At 44.5% G+C, this 20,993-nt stretch overlaps 1 protein-coding gene across 10 annotated transcripts in view; it reads left to right on the forward strand.

Annotated features, from left to right (window-relative positions):
- The window catches only part of HDAC5 (histone deacetylase 5), a 159,565-nt gene that overhangs the window by 79,583 nt on the left and 58,989 nt on the right, over window positions 1–20,993 (forward strand). For all 10 annotated transcript variants that reach the window (XM_040331062.1, XM_040331068.1, XM_040331065.1 and 7 more), the window contains one exon: window positions 20,577–20,842. In XM_040331062.1, the coding sequence (XP_040186996.1) occupies window positions 20,577–20,842 (266 nt within the window). The remainder of the gene's footprint in view (window positions 1–20,576; window positions 20,843–20,993) is intronic.

Consider the following 20,993-nt stretch of genomic DNA (forward strand, 5'->3'; position numbering starts at 1 on the left):
ACAGGTATATTCAGTAGGGCAGTACAGGTATATTCAGTAGGGCAGTACAGGTATATTCAGTAGGGCAGTACAGGTATATTTAGTAGGGCAGTACAGGTATATTCAGTAAGGCAGTACAGGTATATTCAGTAAAGCAGTACAGGTATATTCAGTAAGGCAGTACAGGTATATTCAGTAGGGCAGTACAGGTATATTCAGTAAGGCAGTACAGGTATATTCAGTAAGGCAGTACAGGTATATTCATTAGGGCAGTACAGGTATATTCATTAGGGCAGTACAGGTATATTCAGTAAGGCAGTACAGGTATATTCAGTAAGGTAGTACCGGTATATTCAGTAGGGCAGTACAGGTATATTCATTAGGGCAGTACAGGTATATTCAGTAGGGCAGTACAGGTATATTCATTAGGGCAGTACAGGTATATTCAGTCATTCAGTGGTCACAGCATCGGAGGTGTGCAAAGTATACTTACTAGAGATTATCAAATGTTTGAAAATCTTCTCAGCCAATGATTTGCATAACTCAGCCAGCATCCAGTGCCGTCAGGTATGCTGCCAATTCTTTCTTTCTTTTTTTTTTTACTTAGCTTTTTTGTTGAAATGCTGTGAAACCCAACAAAACAGTACTGGCCTGGCACACCTTACCTATGCGCTGGTAGGCATTCCCCCGCCATATTAATGCCAGCCCCTAGGTCCTCCAACATCAGGGAGATGCTTCAAAAGGGGCAAAAACGGCCCTCTGACTCCTCCTCTGCAGATCCTTGCCTTCTAATGAATGCTATGAAATTGGCGGTAGTACAGCACCTTGTGGGCATGTCAGCTTCTGCCCAAGTCACTGGTGATCAGTACCAGTACCTTGGTCCATTCACTTGATGCATAAAGATATATGTTTTTATTTTTTATTGGGGGGGGGGCATTTCTTTTAAAGCACTTGTCCATCATGGAGAACATGTGACCTGGCATCAGCATGGCAGTGAACCCGCAAACCACAGGGGTGCCTGATGTACTGTCATTTTAGGTTGTGTTTTTGTTCAATATATAATAAATATACAAAAAATAAACAAAATTATTACAATTTTTATTGAGCTACTTCACGGTATCCTTGTGTAATAAGTCAGTAATGGTATACATCTGCGCCGTCAAATACACCTCCAAATGTGCCGAGTACATTCCTCCATCCCTATTATAATACACAGACCTAACAACGTGTACCTTTCCCTCCCCAATACACAGACATAACAACGTGTACCTTTCCCTCCCCAATACACAGACATCAGGGCCCTGTGTATCCTATAGCTATCTATTTCTTCCATTTTCTGTGCTGTGCATGTAAACTGATCATTACATCGCACATACATGCAAAATAGCACAAACATGTGCCGTAGATTGTGTGTGATGTGTGACGGCCTATATATAATTTCAACTGTGTATTTTTAGCTTTACTGATGTCTGCAGACTAGAGGAATGCTGCATGAATGCTGCACTCCCAAGCTGATCCTCCTCCTTGTGTGAGGATATAAATACATCAATAAAGATATATATATGTATATATATATATACATTTATATATATATATATATTTCCTTGTGATTGCGCCTTGTTGAACAGCATTCCAGGATCTCAAAATAGTTTAAAGGTAGATCAAAGCAGCGCTGATAGTCATTAAATAAGACTGTCACTTTGGTGTTAATAAAGTTGTCTAATTCAGTTTCTTGAAAGGTTCAGTCCATTCTACAATGGCTGGCTAATAAGGATGAGGCTATCTCTGTTCTGACAGTTAATAAGGGTGTGTGCATTATCCAGGTTATAGGGGAAGTCTCCACTCTATATAGTTAGTTCAGGGGTGTCAAACTCAATTTCATTGTGGGCTGCATCAGTTTTACGATTGCCCTCAAATGGGCCAGTTGTATCTGTAAGATTAGGGGCCATATTCTTGTACTTTTTAGGCGGGCGGCGCGTAAGCCATTTACACTACGCCGCCCCAACCTACAGGAGCAAGTGCCTTATTCCCCAAACACTTGCTCCGTAGTTTGGGGCGGCGTAGTGTAATTGGCCCGGCGTATCCCCGCGTAAATCCAAGGGGGCGGCTTGTATTTAAATTAAGCGCGCCCCCGATTCGAACGAACTGCGCATGCGCCGGGCTTAAAATAGCCCAGTGCGCATGCTCCAGTTCTCGGCGTAAAACGTCAATGACGCCGACGTGTGCGTCATTGACGTAAAGTCGTATTCAAGAACGACTTAGGGAAACGACGTACCCGACGGGAAAAGACGACGCGGACCCGACGCCATACTTAACATGTCGTACGTGGGACTGGCGTAAGGTTACCCCTCATATAGCAGGGGTAAGTTTACGCTTACGCAAACGACGTTAGCGACGGTTAAGCGACGCGAATTCGTTCGGGAATCGGCGTATCAGGCTCATTTGCATAAACAAATGAGACCTGAACGTAAACGCCATCTAGCGGCCGGCTGGGAAATTACATTTAAGATCCGACAGTGTAAGTGACTTACACATGTCAGATCTTAAGCGTATCTATGCGAAAATGATTCTAAGGCCGGGTACACACGGACAAACATGTATGGTGAAAGCGGTCCGTCGGACCGTTTTCACCATACATGTCTGCCAGAGGGCTTCTGTACGATGGTTGTACACACCATCGTACAGAAGTCCGCGCGTAAACAATACGCGGGGCGTGTCCGCGGTGTCGCCGCGTCGATGACGCGGTGTCGCCGCGACAATGACGCGGCGACGTGGGCGGCCCGCCTTTAAAATGCTTCCACGCATGCGTCGAAGTCATTCGACGCATGCGAGGCACGGCGGGCGGCTGGACATGTACGGTAGGTCTGTACTGACGACCGTACATGTCCGAGCGGGCTGAATTCCAGCGGGCTGTTTTAAAACAAGTCCAGGAATATTTGTCTGCTGGGAAAAGGCCCGGCGGGCAAATGTTTGCTGGAATTCGGCCCGCTCGCGCCCACACACGACCAAACATGTCTGCTGAAACTGGCCTGCGGGCCAGTTTCAGCAGACATGTTTGCTCGTGAGTATGGGGCCTAAGAATCACTCGCATAGATACGCGGGCCAAAAAAGAGAGATACGACGGAGTATCCTGAGATACTCCGTCGTAACTATACTCAGAATATGGCTGTCCAGCGCATCCCCTCCCCTTACATTAGATGTTAAGATCCCCCCCACCATCAGAAGTTGAGTCCCCAACTCTCCCTTACATCACAGTTAGGGTTGTCCCGATACTAGTATAGGTATCGGGACCGATACTGAGCATTTGCGCGAGTACTTGATGTTGAACCTGAAGACTGGTCCAAGTGGATTGATTGGGTGTATAAGGGTCTTTTAAATTCTGGTGGAAGTAAATTTAAAGTGTTCTCCAGATGACATCATCTAGATCAGTCTTTCTTGCCATTTTAACATTGATAAACCCTTAAAATAACTCTTCGGTCTCAGAGAATCTCTGCTAATAAGTGCTATATCTACAGCTGCCTTATGGTATATTAGTATGGAGATCACTGTGGACTTACATTTGTGGTCTTTGGGAGAAACCCTAACCCCCCCCCCCCCCCCATTAGAGATAGCTAAAAAGATCATTGTTGTCAGCGGGTATTCATTTGAGAGCTAGAAATTGCTCATGGAACCCCTAGAAACTCCTGGAGAAACCCTAGGGTTCTACAGAACCCTTGTTGAGAATTGCTGATACAGACCAGGGGTCTCCAAACTTTCTAAACAAAGGGACAGTTTTTTTGTATTTTTTTTTTTTTAGGGTGGTCGGACTGTGGCTAACGGGGGTATACATTTTCCTGGCATCAGTGGGAGTAAACATTACATTTGGTATTAGGCAGAGGAACTGTGCCCCATCGTTGGTATCACTGGGAGGAATCGTGCCTCATCGTTGGTATCATTGGGAGGAACAGTGTCCTATTGTTGGTGTCAATGGGAGAAATGGTGCTCCATTGTTGAGTAGAATTGCTGATGTAGAAAGGGGTCTCCAAACTTTATAAACAAAGGGCTATTTCTTTTGTCCTTCAGACTTCATAGTGGTCAGACCGGGGCTAGTGGGAGTGTACATTTTCCTGGCATCAGTGGGAGTAAACATCACATTTGGTATTAGGTGGAGGAACAGTGCGCCATTGCTGGTGTTAGTGTGAGGAATCATGCCCCATTGTTGGTATCATTGGTAGGAATAATGCCCTAGTGTTGGTGTCAATGGGAGAAATGGTACGCCATTGTTGGTGTCAATGGGAGAAATGGGACCCTATTGTTGATGTCAGTTGGCAGAACAGTGTCTCATATCAATGGGAGTAATAGTGCCCCAAAGGCCGCATAAAGGCAAGCAAAGAGCTGGGCCCCTGGGCCACAGTTTGGAAACCACGGATGCATAAAATTTATCCTGACTCATCTCCCAACTGCTTTAGACAGCCAAAGAGGGGATTAGTTTCAAGTATGGTGGGAATGTCCAAAGGTGCAGGTTTTAGATGTGTCTTTGGACTCATGTGCAGTTAGAGGTATAAACATACTGACAACCATCTGGGACTACTCTACTGAATAAACTGAATAAACATACGCCAGATATCCCGAAGACCTTTCAGAGACTCATATTCTTTGTTTGCTTAGCCGCCAGGATAGACATTGCTAAGACATCTAAAATATTCATGATAAGCTTGGAATTTTTGAAGAATTACCTATCTTGGATTATGATCTGCAAAAAAATAAAAATAGTCAGAGAGGAAATAGGAATCCTGGGATAAATATATCCAACTTTGGCCTTGGTTTCAGTGGACATAAGGCTGACCTTTTGGGGCTTCTTGCCTTGAAGGCTCATGCCCCGTACACGCGATCGGTTTTGCCGTTGGAAAAAGTCAGATGGGAATCCTGACCGTGTGTATGCTCCATCAGGCCCCCGTACACACGACCGAGTTTCTCGGCAGAATTCAGCCAGAAACTCGGTCGGAGCTGGATTCTGCCGAGAAACTCGGTCGTGTGTACACTTTTCAGCGAGGAACCTGTCGAGGAACTCGTCGGGCCGAAAAGAGAACATGTTCTTTATTTTCTCGTTAGTCAATGGGAAAAGTCGGCCCGCCGAGTTCCTCGGCGGCTTTCACACTGAACTCGACGAGGAACTCGATGTGTTTGGCACGTCGAGTTCCTCGGTCGTGTGTACGGGGCCTCAGACTTTTTCCAACGGAAAAACTGCTGGAAAAAGATAGAGAGCAGGTTCTCTCTTTTTTCCCTGTCAGGAAAAGGTCCGATCGGAATTTCCTATCGTGTGTACAAATTTGTAATTTTGGCCAATCAGGTAATGGGTCTTATGACCCGTTTCCTGGCTGGCCAGGAGGAGATTCAGTGTGAAAATAGCGAATATTCATTCGCTATTGTCACACAACTGGCAGAGCTTGCCTCCCAAGCCCACCCTTTTTTAAAGCCTATTAGAGGCTCTAATCACGTGCTTCAAATGCCCCCCCCCCCCCCATTGGAAGCAATGCATCTGGCGACCTGTATGTAGATCAAGGGGCTTGATGCATGGATAGCCGGCGGCGCCCCTGCACCCTTAATGGATGGGCCGCCCCTGATGTACATCACATCAGTCCCTACCCTCAAAGGAATCACTAAGGTCCATATCTCACATAAATACACATACTAGAGTCAATTCAAATGGGAGATAACCTACAGACATGCCCTGGGAGTGTGGGAGGAAACCCCAACAAGCACAGAAGATATTGTTCTTTAAACCAAAGACCCCAGTGCCACAGGCAGAAGTGCTAACCACTAAGCCATAGTTCTGGACCCCCCCCCCACCTCCACAGCCCACCCCATCTGTACATAGTCACACTTAACACTATCTATGTCATACTTAAATGTGCATAACAGTAACAGTTAATTGTCTAGTTGACTCTTATTATCAATATGATGTTTACTGGTCATCAAAAACCAAAGGCTGTCACACTGTTGTATTTGTATTTTTTTGTAGAATGTCATTATTGTAAAACTGTTTTAAACATTGTAATGTAAAGAAGACATATTGTTGGGGTATCCGTTCATAATGGATTTGGGATTTGGCTTCAGAAACATGCCAGTCACATGACCATATGCCAAGGCATTAAACATAGTGGCTCGGATTCAGATACAATTGTGTATCTATCGGCGGGCGTAACGTATCTCAGATACATTACGCAGCCGTAACTTAGGGCGCAAGTTCCATATTCAGAAAGAACTTGCGCCCTAAGTTACGGCGGCGTAGTGTCAATGTGTCGGCATAAGCCCGCCTAATTCAAATGTGGATGATGTGGGCGTGTTTTATTTAAATTACTTGTGACCCCACGTATTTGACGTTTTTTATGAACGGCGCATGCGCCGTCCGTGAACGTTTCCAAGTGCGCATGCTCCAAATTACGCCGCAAACTGTCAATGCTTTCGACGTGAATGTAACTTACGAACAGCCCTATTCGCGAACGACTTACGTAAACGACGTAAAATACGACGCTGTTCAGTCGTTTCTGACGTCCATACTTAACATGACTTACCCCTGCTTTATGAGGGGTAACTTTACGCCGGAAAAAGTCTTACGTAAACGACGTAAAAAAATGCGCCGGGCGGACGTACGTTTCTGAATCAGCGTATCTACCTAATTTGCATATTCCTCGCGTAAATCTACGGAAGCGCCACCTAGCGGCCAGCGTAAATATGCAGCCTAAGATACGACGGTGTAAGAGACTTACGCCGGTCGGATCTTAGGGATATCTATGCGTAACTGATTCTATGAATCAGTCGCATAGATACGACCCCGCCACTCAGAGTTACGACGGCGTATCCGGAGATACGCCGTCGTAACTCCTATCTGAATCCGGGCCAGTGATTTCTACTAAAGGGGAAAAGAGGAGTTTTGGCCAAGCGGCCAGTTGGATGATCTTTTTAGTACAAATCACATTATCAATGCCTTAGCATATGGCCATGTGACTGGTTGCCATGTTTCTGCAATCAAAACAATTCTCCGGGTTCCACTATGTTTTATGTCTTAAAGACAGAAGGATAGGAGGGGGCCATGTTTTTGCCATATGTATACTTCAAAAGAAGTCAGCTTTACATGGGAGCTATTATTAATGATCACACATCACATGAATCACCCAGGCACGTCACCATTATCCTTTTTTTAATTTGGGGTAAAACTTAGGCTCGGTTCACACTGCCGGTGGATTCCTGGTGATTTGCTGCCGACTAGAGAAATACTTTGATTCGACTTAATGCGACATTAAAAGTGACTTTGAGGAATGCCTGGCTAATCTTCTTGTAATGTCAGATCCAAATCACATCAATATACAGTTGCAATAAAAAGAATGTGAACCCTTTTGGAATGATATGGATTTCTGCACAAATTGGTCATAAAATGTGATCTGATCTTCATCTAAGTCACAACAATAGACACTCACAGTCGGTTTAAACTAATAACACACAAATAATTAAATATTACCATGTTTTTATTGAACACACCATATACAATTCACAGTGCAGGTGGAAAAAGTATGTGAACCCCTAGACTAATGACATCTCCAAGAGCTAATTGGAGTTAGGTGTCAGCCAACTGGAGTCCAATCAATGAGATGAGATTGGAGGTGTTGGTTACAGCTGTCCTGCCCTTGCTTTTCACAAGAAGCATTGCCTGATGTTAATGATGCCTCGCACAAAAGAGCTCTTAGAAGACCAACGATTAAGAATTGTTGACTTGCATAAAGCTGGAAAGGGTTATAAAAGTACATTTAATTCTTTGTGTGTTATTAGTTAAAGCAGACTGTTATTGTCTATTGTTGTGACTTAGATGAAGATCAGATCACATTTTATGACCAATTTGTGCAGAAATCCATATCATTCCAAAAGGGTTCACATACTTTTTATTGCAACTGTAGATGAAGATCTGACTTGGAGGTGACTTCCATTAAAGTCTATGGTCACAAGTCGGATAGAAGTCGCACTTAAGTAGTACAGGAACCTTTTCTAAAGTCGGAGCGACTTCAGTAGTGCTAAGACAGCTCTCATTGACTAACATGGGATTTCACACCTGTGGGTCACGCCACTTGGGTTCTCACAAGTTGGATCCAAAGTCATGGCAGTGTGAACCGAGCCTAAGCCTAGGTTTACATTGGAGCGATTTGTCATGCGATTTGAGAGATCAAATCACATGACAAGTCGCAGCCTATTAGCATCAATGGCACTATTCCAATCGGTGCAACACCGATTTTGCGGCATCACACCGACTTGCAAAAGTAGTTCCTGCACTACTTTTGCTGATTTCAGGTGCGATTTCAATAGACATCTGTGTATGAAGCCACACAGATGTCTATCAAGTAGCACCTGAGATCGCACTGACCTTGCTACTTTGAAATCGCGATACTTTAAGTGAAGTAGTGCGATTTCAAAGTAGCATTAATGTGAACCAGGGCTAAAGGACCATTTTCTTAACCACTTGCATACCAGGCACTTATACACCTTCCCGCTCAGACCAATTTTCAGCTTTCAGCGCTGTTGCACTTTGAATGACAATTGCGCGGTCATGCTACACTGTAGCCAAACTAGATTTTTATCATTTTGTACCCACAAATAGAGATTTCTTTTGGTGGTATTTGATCACCTCTGGGGTTTTTATTTTCTGCAAAAAAAAATAAAAAAATATCCGAACATTTTGAAAAAAAAAAACGTTTTTGTTTTGTTTCTGTTATAAAACATTGTAAATAAGTATGTTTTCTCCTTCACTGATGGGCACTGATGGTACTGCACTGATAAGGTGGCACTGATGGGCACCGATGAGGTGGCACTGATGTGGTGGCATTGATGGGCACTAATATGCGGCACTGATGGGCGGCACGGATGGGCACTGATAGGCGGCACGGATAGGCGGCATGGATGGGCATGGATAGGCGGCGCGGATGGGCACAGATAGGCGGCACAGATGGGCAAGGATAGGCAGCACGGACAGGCATGGATAGGCGACACGGATGGGCACGGATAGGCGGCATGGATGGGCACTGATAGGCGGCATGGATGGGCACTGATAGGCGACATGGATGGGCACTGATAGGCGACATGGATGGGCACTGATAGGTGGCACGGATGGGCATAGATGGGCACTGATATGTGGCACTATTGTATGTGTTGTACTAATGGATGCCAATCAGTGACAAACAATGCCTGCCAATCAGTGATGCCCATTGTGGGCACTGATTGGCATCCATTGCGGGCACTGATTGGCATCCATTATTTGTGTCATTGTCATCCCTGGTGGTCTAGGGTGGCATACCTGTGTTTTGGTTTTGCATCCCTGGTGGTCTAGTGGCATCCCTGGTGGTCCAGTGGGCATCCCTGGTGGTCCAGTGGGCATCCTCGGGGGGGCTGTGCTGATAATCCATCAGCACAAACCCCCCCTGTCAGAGTAGCAGCCGATCGGCTCTCCTCTACTCGCGTCTGACAGACGCGAGTGAGGAAAAGCCGATTACCGATTTTTCCTGTTTACATCGTGATCAGCCGTGATTGGACACGGCTGATCATGTGGTAAAGCGTCTCCGTGAGAGACTCTTTACCTAGATTGATGTTGCGGGGTGTCAGACTGACACCCTGCAACAACGATCGCCGCGATGAGCGCCCCCGGGGGCGCGCAGCGGCTCAATATCCTGAGGACGTCATATGACGTCCACTCAGGATATTGAAACCACTTTGCCGACGTCAATCTGTCATTGGCGGGCGGCAAGTGGTTAAAAATCACATTGGGGTTGATTTACTAAACCTGGAGAGAGCAAAATCTGGTGCAGCTCTGCATAGAAACCAGCTTCAATTTTTTTTTGTCAATGCTTAATTAAACATTGTGATTGTTTCATGTCATTAGAGAATGCAGAGAGTCTAGTTTTTCAATCAAGCATTTCAATAGGTTAATAAGGTTAACAAGGCACAACCAGGAAGCACTAATAAGCAGTATGCACAGCCTGCAAATGCCAGAAGGAGATACAACTATTATTAAATACAGATGGTGATTACAGACTATGGATAGAACTGTGGCTATTACACAATAATATATATATTAATATTATTTAAAATAAGCGGAATATTTAAAAACACATGAAAGGCCATAGCTCCACTAATCATACTGGTATGCATTCATATTTTATTTAATACATTTGTGTTTGCATGTAAACACACAGCTCCCGGTCCCCGGTCTGTAACGAGCAATCGCGGGTGCCCGGCGGCGGCTCCCTGTCCTGTCACCGGGGGAAATGCTGATCTTCTGTTCATACAACGTATGAACAGAGGATCAGTGATTTCCCCTAGTGAGGCCACCCCCCCCCCTACAGTAAGAACACACCCAGGGTAATACTTAACCCCTTCCCCGCCCCCTAGTGTTAACCCCTTCACTGCCAGTGGCATTTTTATAGTAATCCAATGCATTTTTATAGCACTAATCGCTATAAAAATGCCAATGGTCCCAAAAATGTGTCAAAACTATCCGAAGTGTCCGCCATAATGTTGCAGTACCGAAAGAAAAATTGCTGATCGCCGCCATTACTAGTAAAAAAAATATATTAATAAAAATGCCATAAAAATACCCCCTATTTTGTAAACGCTATAACTTTTGCGCAAACCAATCAATAAACGCTTATTTCGATTTTTTTTACGAAAAATATGTAGAAGAATACGTATTGGCCTAAACTGAGGAAAAAAAATAGTTTTTATATATTTTTGGGGGATATTTATTATAGCAAAAAGTAAAAAAAATGTTTTCAAAATTGTCGCTGTATTTTTGTTTATAGCGCAAAAAATAAAAACCGCAGAGGTGATCAAATACCGCCAAAAGAAAGCTCTATTTGTGGGAAAAAAAGGACGCCAATTTTGTTTGGGAGCCACGTTGCACGACCGCGCAATTGTCAGTTAAAGCGACGCAGTCCCGAATCGCAAAAAGTGCTCTGGTCATTTGGCAGCCAAATCCTCCGGGGCTGAAGTGGTTAATACTTAAAGAAGAACTCCATGAAAAAAAACAAAAATTCTTCCGTGCAGTGGGGCTGTGCCCGCGACGCATGGGTTAACTGCTCGTTTTGTCTAGGAGAGCATAGAAAGGCTATACTTACCAGATCCTTGATCCTCCAGAACATGGATGAAGGATTCTCCACTGCCTGCTTTTGTATTCAAACACAAGAACAAACGTGAGCTGGATTGAAATTTTCTAAGCATCATTGGGCACCCTGGCTCCAGAAAACAAGGACTCAGCTTAGGAACAGGGAAATACCGTCCAATGAGGGCAACCAGCACAAGAATTAAAGGGTTTTATGGATACAATTGGTTTATAGCATAAAAAAGTCAACGTGTTTCAGGACCAAACACACTTCCCCTTCATCTGGGTTTTTAACCACTTAACCCCCGGACCATATTGCTGGTCAAAGACCAGAGCACTTTTTGCGATTCGGCACTGCATCGCTTTAACTGACAATTGCGTGGTCGTGCGACGTGGCTCCCAAACAAAATTGGCGTCCTTTTTTTTTTCCACAAATAGAGCTTTCTTTTGGTGGTATTTGATCACCTCTGCGGTTTTTAGTTTTTGCGCTATAAACAAAAATAGAGCGACACTTTTGATTTTTTTTTTTAAAAAATTACCTTTTGCTATAATAAATATCCCCCAAAAATCTATAAAAAAAACATTTTTTCCTCAGTTTAGGCCGATACGTATTCTTCTACATATTTTTCGCAAAAAAAAAATCAGACGGACTTTTTCCATTGGAAATTCCGACTGTGTGTATGCCCCATCGGATTATTTCCATCGGAAATTCCAAGGAATTCCGTCAGATTTTAGATAGAGAACATGTTCTCTTTTACTCTTTTACGGAATTCCGATGTGATTTTGGTCGGACAAAACGTGTGTACGGGGCTTTACTGTTACCTTTCTATAATCTCGAACCAGTCAGCCCATTCTCCTCTGATATCAACAAGGCATCTTCCTCCACACAACTGCCACTCACTGGATATTTTCTCCTTTTTGGACCTTTTTGGACCATTCTCTGTAAAACTTAGAGATGGTTGCGCGTGAAAATCCCAGTAGATTAGCTGATTTAGAAACACACAGACCAGCCCTTCTGGCACCAACGACCATGCCACGTTCAGTCACTTAAATTCCATTTCTTCCCCTTTTCTGATGCTCGGTTTGAACTTCAGCAAGTCGTCTTCACCATATCTAGATGCCTTCTTGCATTGAGTTGCTGCCATGTGATTGGCTGATTAGCAATTTGTGTTACCGAGCAATTGAACAGGTGTACCTAATAAAGTGGCCAGTGAGTGTATATTGCCTATTGTAGTCTGGCTCTCGTGAATTCAGTAGCATTGCCAAACAGCGACTGCATCTGATTGGCCCGGCTCGGTCTGTTATGGTGCTTGCAGTAACCGGACAAAATTCCGGTCTCCGGTCAGCTTTACTTTAAGAATATATATCAGTAAAACCCATGATTTCTCCATCGTTGACTTGTTCCAGGCCTTTACCCTCATTCCATGCACTCCCAGCATCCTCCATTCTCACACTCTCTGTATGCAGCTGTTTTGTTCTCGCTATATTTAGCTGTGTTTTTCAGAGTGCTCACAATGAAAGTGGTAAAAGGTGATTAGCTGGCATCCTACAGCCTCCTTATATTTCCCCCTCCCTCTCTCACCACACTTACACTTTCTCCATTTCTGCCGCCCTCCTCCCATCCATCTCTCATCCCTCCTTTTTCATTCTTATGCTTCTTTCATTGTCTTAGCCTATGTTTGCTCTTTAAAGCCGAACTCCGAGACAAAAACACTTTCATTTAAAGTAGAAGTACAGCCAAAGCTTGTTCGGCTGTGGATCCCCAGGGTGGAGTTCATTCTGCACTCCTGTGACCCGTTTTCAGCAGACAGCGGGCTGCTGAAGCCCGTTGTCGGTTGACGGTGCAGAGTCGGTCCAGGCTCAGGCAAGATCGCGACAATGTAGTCAGGATCTGCCCACATGCCTGGACAGACACAGCCTCCAGTGAACGCAGGTGGGGGGCAGAGCAGAGAGCTAGTGACTGACAGTAACCAGCTCTCTGCTCAGGGAGTCCTGAGAACCGAGCGATTGGTGGTGTTCAATCGCTTGGTTCTTAGTGTAGAGGCGCCTGGGGTTCAATCCTGCATTCACCTAGATAAGTATGATTCTTAAAAAAAGAAAAAAAAGGCCCAAACATCATAGATCACTTTTAAATATATAGGTGGATTCGCGCATAGTTGCGGCGGCGTATGGCATTTACACTACGCCACCGTAAGTTTGCAAGGCAAGTACTGTATTCACAAAGTACTTGCCTGCTAAGTTACAGCGGCGTAGCGTAAATCGGGCGGGCGTAATGGCGCCTAATTCAAATTTAGCTGAGGGGGCGTGTTTTATGGTAATGGGGGGTGCCCTTACGTGATTGACGTATTTTACGAATGGCGCATTCGCCGTCCGCCTACATATCCCAGTGTGCATTGCGGCAAAGTACGCCGCACGGTCCTATTGGTTTTGACGTGGACATAAATGACGTAAATCCCTATTCACGGACAACTTCCGCAAACAACGTAAAATTTTCGAATTTCGACGCGGGAACGGCGGCCATACTTAACATTACTATTCCAGCTATTTGATGGAATAATTTTAGGCCTGATAATGCGTTACGTAAACGGCGTATCTGTACTGCGTCGGCCGGGCGTACGTTGGTGAATAGGCGTATCTAGTGATTTACATATTCTACGCCGACCGCAATGGAAGCGCCACCTAGCGGTCAGCCTAAAAATTACACTTTAGGATACGACGGTGTAAGACACTTACGCCGCTCGTATCTGAGCCTAATTTAAGCGTATCTGGTTTCCAGAATACGCTTAAATTAGTGCCGGCGCCCATTCAGACTTAGGCTGGCGTATCTACTGATACGCCAGCCTAAGTCTTTCTGAATCCACCTAATAAACTTTAATCGTCACAAAGGATATAAAGTAGTAGTGACAACATTACTGCACTGTACAGAGAGCAGAGTGGTGGGAGGGGCCCAGAAGGCTCCAACCACTATAAGGCTGCCTGTAGAAAACTACAGGGGGGGCGGAGACAAGACCAGTCACCCTGCACCAGGAGAGAGAGCAGCAGTGACTGGTCTTTATTACAGGAAGTTCCTGCACAGAGGAAAAGTTTCCCACTCCCCTCTACTTCATAACATGGAGGAGGGGGGATGGTTTTGTACTTATTGAAGATAACATAACTGAGAACAGTGTAAAATTTGTTGTCGGAACTGTCGATCGTGTGTACGCTGCATAAGTGTTAGGGAGGTGACACTAAAAGATATCACAGCAGCCCAAAAAAAAGCAATTAGGGAATTCAGAGGAGGCTGAGAGCAAAGATGTACTCACCTGTGCTGATGATACCTTACTGACCAAACCAAGCAGGGTCAGCTTGCTCTTAGAGGGACACTATAGGGAAGCCATTCTCCTCCAGAGGTTTCTGTGAGTTCCTTGAGCTGTGCCTGGTTGACCAACACCACAACCAGCAGCATGACACCAGTGGTCTTCTTAGCTGTCTATAAGGGTGGCATTCTGACCACCACTGTTAGACCCCTTTCACACTGACACGTTTTTCAGGCGGTTCAACGCTAAAAATAGCGCTGCTATACCACCTGAAAAAATCGTGCCCTGCAGGCTTTCACACTGAAGCGATGCGCTAGCAGGACCGCTCCAAAAGTCCTGCTAGCCGCATCTTTGGAGCGGTATAGGAGCGGGGTGTTTACCGTTCCTTCCCATTGAAATCAATGGGAAACCGCGGTAATACCGCCCGCAATGCGCCTTTACAGAGGCGCATTGCGGGCGGTATTAACCCTTTTCGGCCATTAGCGGGGGTTAAAACCGCACCGCTAGCGGCCGAATACCACGGTAAATACGACGGTATGGCAGCGCTAAAAATCGCGACGCTATACCGTCACCGCACCTCCACTGCCCCGTGTGAAAGGGGCCTAAGGGTTGCATGCTTCCCACTGATCACCAATGTAAGGAACATTCTTCCCACTGATCACCAATGTAAGGAACATTCTTCCCACTGATCACCAATGTAAGGAACATTCTTCCCACTGATCACCAATGTAAGGGAAATTCTTCCCACTGATCACCAATGTAAGGAACATTCTTCCCACTGATCACCAATGTAAGGAACATTCTTCCCACTGATCACCAATGTAAGGGGCATTCTTCCCACTGATCACCAATGTAAGGAGGATTTTTCCCACTGATCACCAATGTTAGGAACATTCTTCCCACGGATCACCAATGTTAGGAACATTCTTCCCACGGATCACCAATGTTAGGAACATTCTTCCCACGGATCACCAATGTAAGGAGGATTCTTCCCACGGATCACCAATGTTAGGAACATTCTTCCCACGGATCACCAATGTTAGGAACATTCTTCCCACTGATCACCAATGTAAGGAGGATTCTTCCCACTGATCACCAATGTAAGGAGGATTCTTTCCACTGATCACCATTGTTAGGAACATTCTGCCCACTGATCACCAATGTAAGGAACATTCTGCCCACTGATCACCAATGTAAGGAGCATTCTTCCCACTGATCACCAATGTAAGGGACATTCTTCCCACTGACCACCAATGTAAGGGACATTCTTTACACTGACCACCAATGTAAGGAACATTTTCCTATTGACTCCCAATGAATTGGTCTTAGTAAGGGTTCCCTTGAGACCTCTGGGGTAAAAAGTTTCAGAGAGGCTCCTCTAGAGTATTTTCTGTAAGAACACATTCTGAGTTGTCATAGAGTTATCTGGCAGTAAATTTTGATGCAGCTTTTGTATATTTATTAGCTTTCTGTGCCATACTTGTATAAGGCCACTTCATATCTGTATATGACGATTCTTTCTACAGTGGCCAACTGGCCATTGGTGTGTCCTATGTTGCAGTTATGAATACCGACATTACATTTATAGCTGCCTTGACACTGTATTGTTCTTATTCAGTCAGAGCTGACTCATAGACTTGCACTGAAAGAGAACAGTACATATCTCTATAGGAATGAATGGCTTTTTTTGTGTGTCATGCATTTTTCTACAGGGCAATCATAGATGTAAGCAGAGCGCTCATAAAGATTCCCAGAATGATATTTAGGAGTGCAGATCTTTTTTGTCAGATTACCAATACTGGGTTTTATTAAGGTGGAACTAAACCCTCCTATCCTTTACAGCCAAGGAGGCTGCCATCTTGGACTCTGTTTGATTTGCAGTTGCCATGGTGCTGCTCTTTCACAGCTGATCGTCTGCTTCTCCCAGCAGATGGCTCTTTAGCAGTGAATAGTTCCCCATCATCATGTCCAATGCAGAACTATGGTCACTGCATTGCTCTTGATGACGTTAGAGGCATCCAACCACCAAAGCATGGGGAACCTCAGCATGGAGGAGCCTGCAGGAGCAGGGGTAAGGGAGGGTTTTTAGGTTTCCTTGAGTGCAGCTTTAACCACTTACCCCCTGGACCATATTGCTGCCCAAAGACCAGAGTACTTTTTGCGATTCGGGACTGCGTCGCTTTAACAGACAATTGCGCGGTCGTGCGACGTGGCTCCCAAACAAAATTGGCGTCCTTTTTTTCCCACAAATAGAGCTTTCTTTTGGTGGTATTTGATCACCTCTGCGGTTTTTAGTTTTTGCGCTATAAACAAAAATAGAGCGACAATTTTGAAAAAAATTAATATTTTTTACATTTTGCTATAATAAATATCCCCCAAAAATATATAAAAAAACATTTTTTTTCCTCAGTTTAGGCCGATACGTTTTCTTCTACATATTTTTCGTAAAAAAAATCGCAATAAGCGTTTATTGATTGGTTTGCGCAAAAGTTATAGCGTTTACAAAATAGGGGGTATTTTTATGTCATTTTTATTATATTTTTTTTACTAGTAATGGCGGCGATCAGCGATTTTTTTTTCGGTACTGCGACATTATGGCGGACACTTCGGACACTTTTGACACATTTTTGGGACCATTGGCATTTTTATAGCGATCAGTGCTATAAAAATGCATTGGATTACTATAAAAATGCCACTGGCAGTGAAGGGGTTAACACTAGGGGGCGGGGAAGGGGTTAAGTATGCCTGGGTGTGTTCTTACTGTGGGGGGGGCCTCACTAGGGGAAACACTGATCCTCGGTTCATACATTGTATGAACCGAAGATCAGCATTTCCCCCGCTGACAGGACCGGGAGCTGTGTGTTTACACACACAGCTCCCGGTCCCCGCTCTGTACCGAGCGATCGCGTGTGCCCGGCGGTGATCGCGCCCGCCGGGCACACGCACGGGAGTCGGGGGCGAGCGGAGTCGGGGGCCCTCTAGTGGCGGCTGGGAGAGAGGACGTCATATTACGTGCTCTCGCCCAGCCGAGCCACCTTGTGGACGTATAACGACGGTGCGCGGTCGGCAAGTGGTTAATATTTTACTGAACGATGCCCCATTGATGTCTGCTGAATGTCGCCCTCCCTTGTTTCATATCTTTATCAATTCTTCATTCTAATCAATTTAGTTCTAATGGAAATAAAAAGTAAAAATGCCAGGCTTCTGTGATGTAAAAGACTAAGATAATTAATTTCAGAACCTTTTTCACCTTTAATGTGACCTATAAACTGCACAACTCAATTGAAAAAAAAAAAGAAATCTTTAATTTTTTTGGGGGGTATAGTAAAAATAAAAAAGTAAAAAAAATAAAAAAGTAAAATAATGTGGTTGAATAAGTGTGCCCATCCTCTGATAACTGGTGATGTAGCTCAGATGTGTTCAGAATTAAGCAATCACATTCAAACTCATGTTAAATAGGAGTTAGTACACCCTGCCATCATTTAAAGTGCCCATGATTAACCCCAAATAAAGTTCAGCTATTCTAGTAGGTCTTTCCTGACATTTTCTTAGTCGCATCCTACAGAAAATTCTATGGTCCATGGTCCAAGCTTCCAAAGCATCAAAAGGATCTCATTGTTAAAATGTATCAGTCAGGAGAAGGGTACAAAAGAATTTCCAAGGCATTAGATACACTATGGAACACAGTGAAGATAGTCATCTTCAATTGGAAAAATATGGCACAACAGTGACATTACCAAGAACTGGACGTCCCTCCAAAATTGATGAAAAGACAAGGAGAAAACTGGTCAGGGAGGCTGCCAAGAGGCCTACAGCAACCTTAAAGGAGCTGCAGGAATATCTGGCAAGTACTGGCTGTGTGGTACATGTGTCAGCAATCTCCTGTATTCTTCTCATATGTCTGGGCTATGGGGTAGAATGACAAGATGGAAGCCTTTTCTTACGAAGAAAAACATCCAAGCCAGGCTTAATTTTGCAAAAACACATCTGAAGTCTCCAAAAAGCATGTGGGAAAATGTGTTATGGTCTGATGAAACCAAGGTTGAAGTTTTTGGCCATTATTCCAAAAGATATGTCTGGTGCAAAAAAACACTGCACATCACCAAAAGATCACCGTACCCACAGTGAAGCATGGTGGTGGCAGCATCATGCTTTGGGTCTATTTTTTTCTGCTGGAACAGGGGCTTTAGTCAAGGTAGAGAGAATTATAAAGAGTTCCAAATACCAGTCAATATTGACACAAAACCTTCAGGCTTCAGCTAGAAAGCTGAACATGAAGAGGAACTTCATCTTTCAGCATGACAACGACCCACAGCATCCATCCAAATCAACAAAGGAATGGCTTCACCAGAAGATTAAAGTTTTGGAATGGCCCAGCCAGAGCCCAGACCTGAATCCCATTGAAAATCTGTGGGGTGATCTGAAGAGGGCTGTGCACAAGAGATGCCCTCGCAATCTGACAGATTTGGAGCGTTTTTGCAAAGAAAAGTGGACAAATATTGCCAAGTCAAGATGTGCCATGCTAATAGACTCATACCAAAAAAGACTGAGTGCTGTAATAAAATCAAAAAGTGCTTCAACAAGGTATTAGTCTAAGGGTGTGCACACTTATGCAACCATATTATTATTTTTTTTATTTTATTTTATTTTTTACGTCCCTTCACCTAAAAGATTTCAGTTTGTTGTTCAACTGAGTTGAACAACAAGATGGAAAAAGTTCTGAAATTATTTATCTTTGTCTCATTTTTTTACATCACAGAAACCTGACATTTTAATAGGGGTATGTAGACTTTTTTTTATAATATTTTAAATAGATTTGGTAAGGGTCAAACCCTGTCTGGTTTTTATTGCTGTCTGTGTCTCCACCGGGGAAGGTCTAAGTTTTACAGTTGGCACTGGAGCAAGAATAGAGAGGAACCTACCATTAGGATCACTTGTTCCAATGACAACTCTTAAGCCTCGTTCACACGACCGAGGAACTCGACGGGCGAAACACATCGTTTTCCTCGTCGAGTTCCTTGTCAGGCTGTCGAGAAACTCGACAAGGCAAGTTTCTCAATTCCCATCGAGGAAATAGAGAACTTGCTCTCTTTTTGGCTCGTCGAGTTTCTGGACAGTTTCCTCGACGAAAATGTACACACGACCGGTTTCCTCGGCAAAAAAATATCTCCCAGCAAGTTTCTTGCTGGTTTTTGCCGAGAAACTCGGTCGTGTGTACGAGGCCTAAGAATTGACATCGGAATTAATGTCAAGTGTGAGGACCAGCAGCCTATTATGAATTTACTTAAAAGGGTTTTCCACCTTTTTTTAAAGTTTATTAAAAGTCAGCAGCTACAAAAAGTGTAGCTGCTGGCTTTTAATAAACAGACACTTACTTGCTCCACGGCTCCAGCGACGCGCCGGCCGGGGCTCCGCTCCTCTCCCCCCTCGCCGGCCGGCGTCTTCATTCTTAGTGTGGGCACGCGGCACTGACAGCTTTCGGCTTCACGGCCGGGCACCCACTGCGCATGCGCGAGCGGCACGGCGCCGTCCGATTGGACAGGCGCTTGCCTACAGGGAGGGGCTGTGAAAAGGCGATTAAGCTAATCGCCTTTCCAGCCCCTCGGCGGAAGGAGGAAGTAGGACAGGAAGTCCCCTTCTCCTGAAGCCCCCACTCCCCCCCAAAAAAATTACATGCCAAATGTGGCATGTAAGGGGGCGAGGAGTGGGTTAAGGGGAAGTTCCATTTTTAGGAACTTTCTTGCTCCTCTATCTTCTTTATGAGTATGGAAGCAAATTACATATTAGGGGAATGAATATAGTCACAGCAGACCATGCAACGACTATGGGGTCCAGGAGCACAGAGAGGCCAGCGCTGTCTACAAATTAATTTATGCAGGTGATGATAGCATTTGGAAAAATAGACATAAATTAGATGTATATAGGATTTTAGATGGCGATTAGAGAGGCAGGGGCCCTTTATTGGTTTTGTTATGGGACCCCATCACACAAAGTTATGGCTCTGCATGTTAGTGTGTGCTTTCTAACATGCTGACATTGTAAGTTGTGTGCATTTAATTTCACATCTATCGGTGGATATCTAATTGGATTTCCATTCCTCTGGTCAGCATTTTGTTGCAAATCTTCACCGTGTTTAAGTCACCCTAGTCTCTAACCATCTTCTTTTTGTCTCTTCCAAACAGTGGAGGTCACCCCTCTCCTTTCTGCAGCAGTGCCCTCTTCAAGCAGCCTCCCCCCAAGTCCCGGGGAGTTGAGGCAAGAGCCACGGGCAGCTAGTGGTCCCGGAGCGGTTATGGACCCGGTGAACCGGGAGCAGCAGCTCCAGCAGCAACTCATCCTCCTGAAACAGCAGCAACAACTTCAGAAACAGCTACTTTTTGCCGAGTTCCAGAAGCAACATGAGAACCTGACAAGGCAACACGAGGTCCAGCTCCAGAAGCACCTCAAGGTAGGAAATGCAGTATCTGTGTATCAAGAACATCTTTGGATATCATGAATGAAATCATCTAAATTCAATTATCTGTAGCAGCCAATGACAATTATTTCTATTTACACCAACTTGGATTGGTAAAATATTTGTAATCTGATTGATTGTTTTT

This window comes from Rana temporaria, chromosome 12, assembly GCF_905171775.1.
Source record: "Rana temporaria chromosome 12, aRanTem1.1, whole genome shotgun sequence".
NCBI lineage: Eukaryota > Metazoa > Chordata > Amphibia > Anura > Ranidae > Rana > Rana temporaria.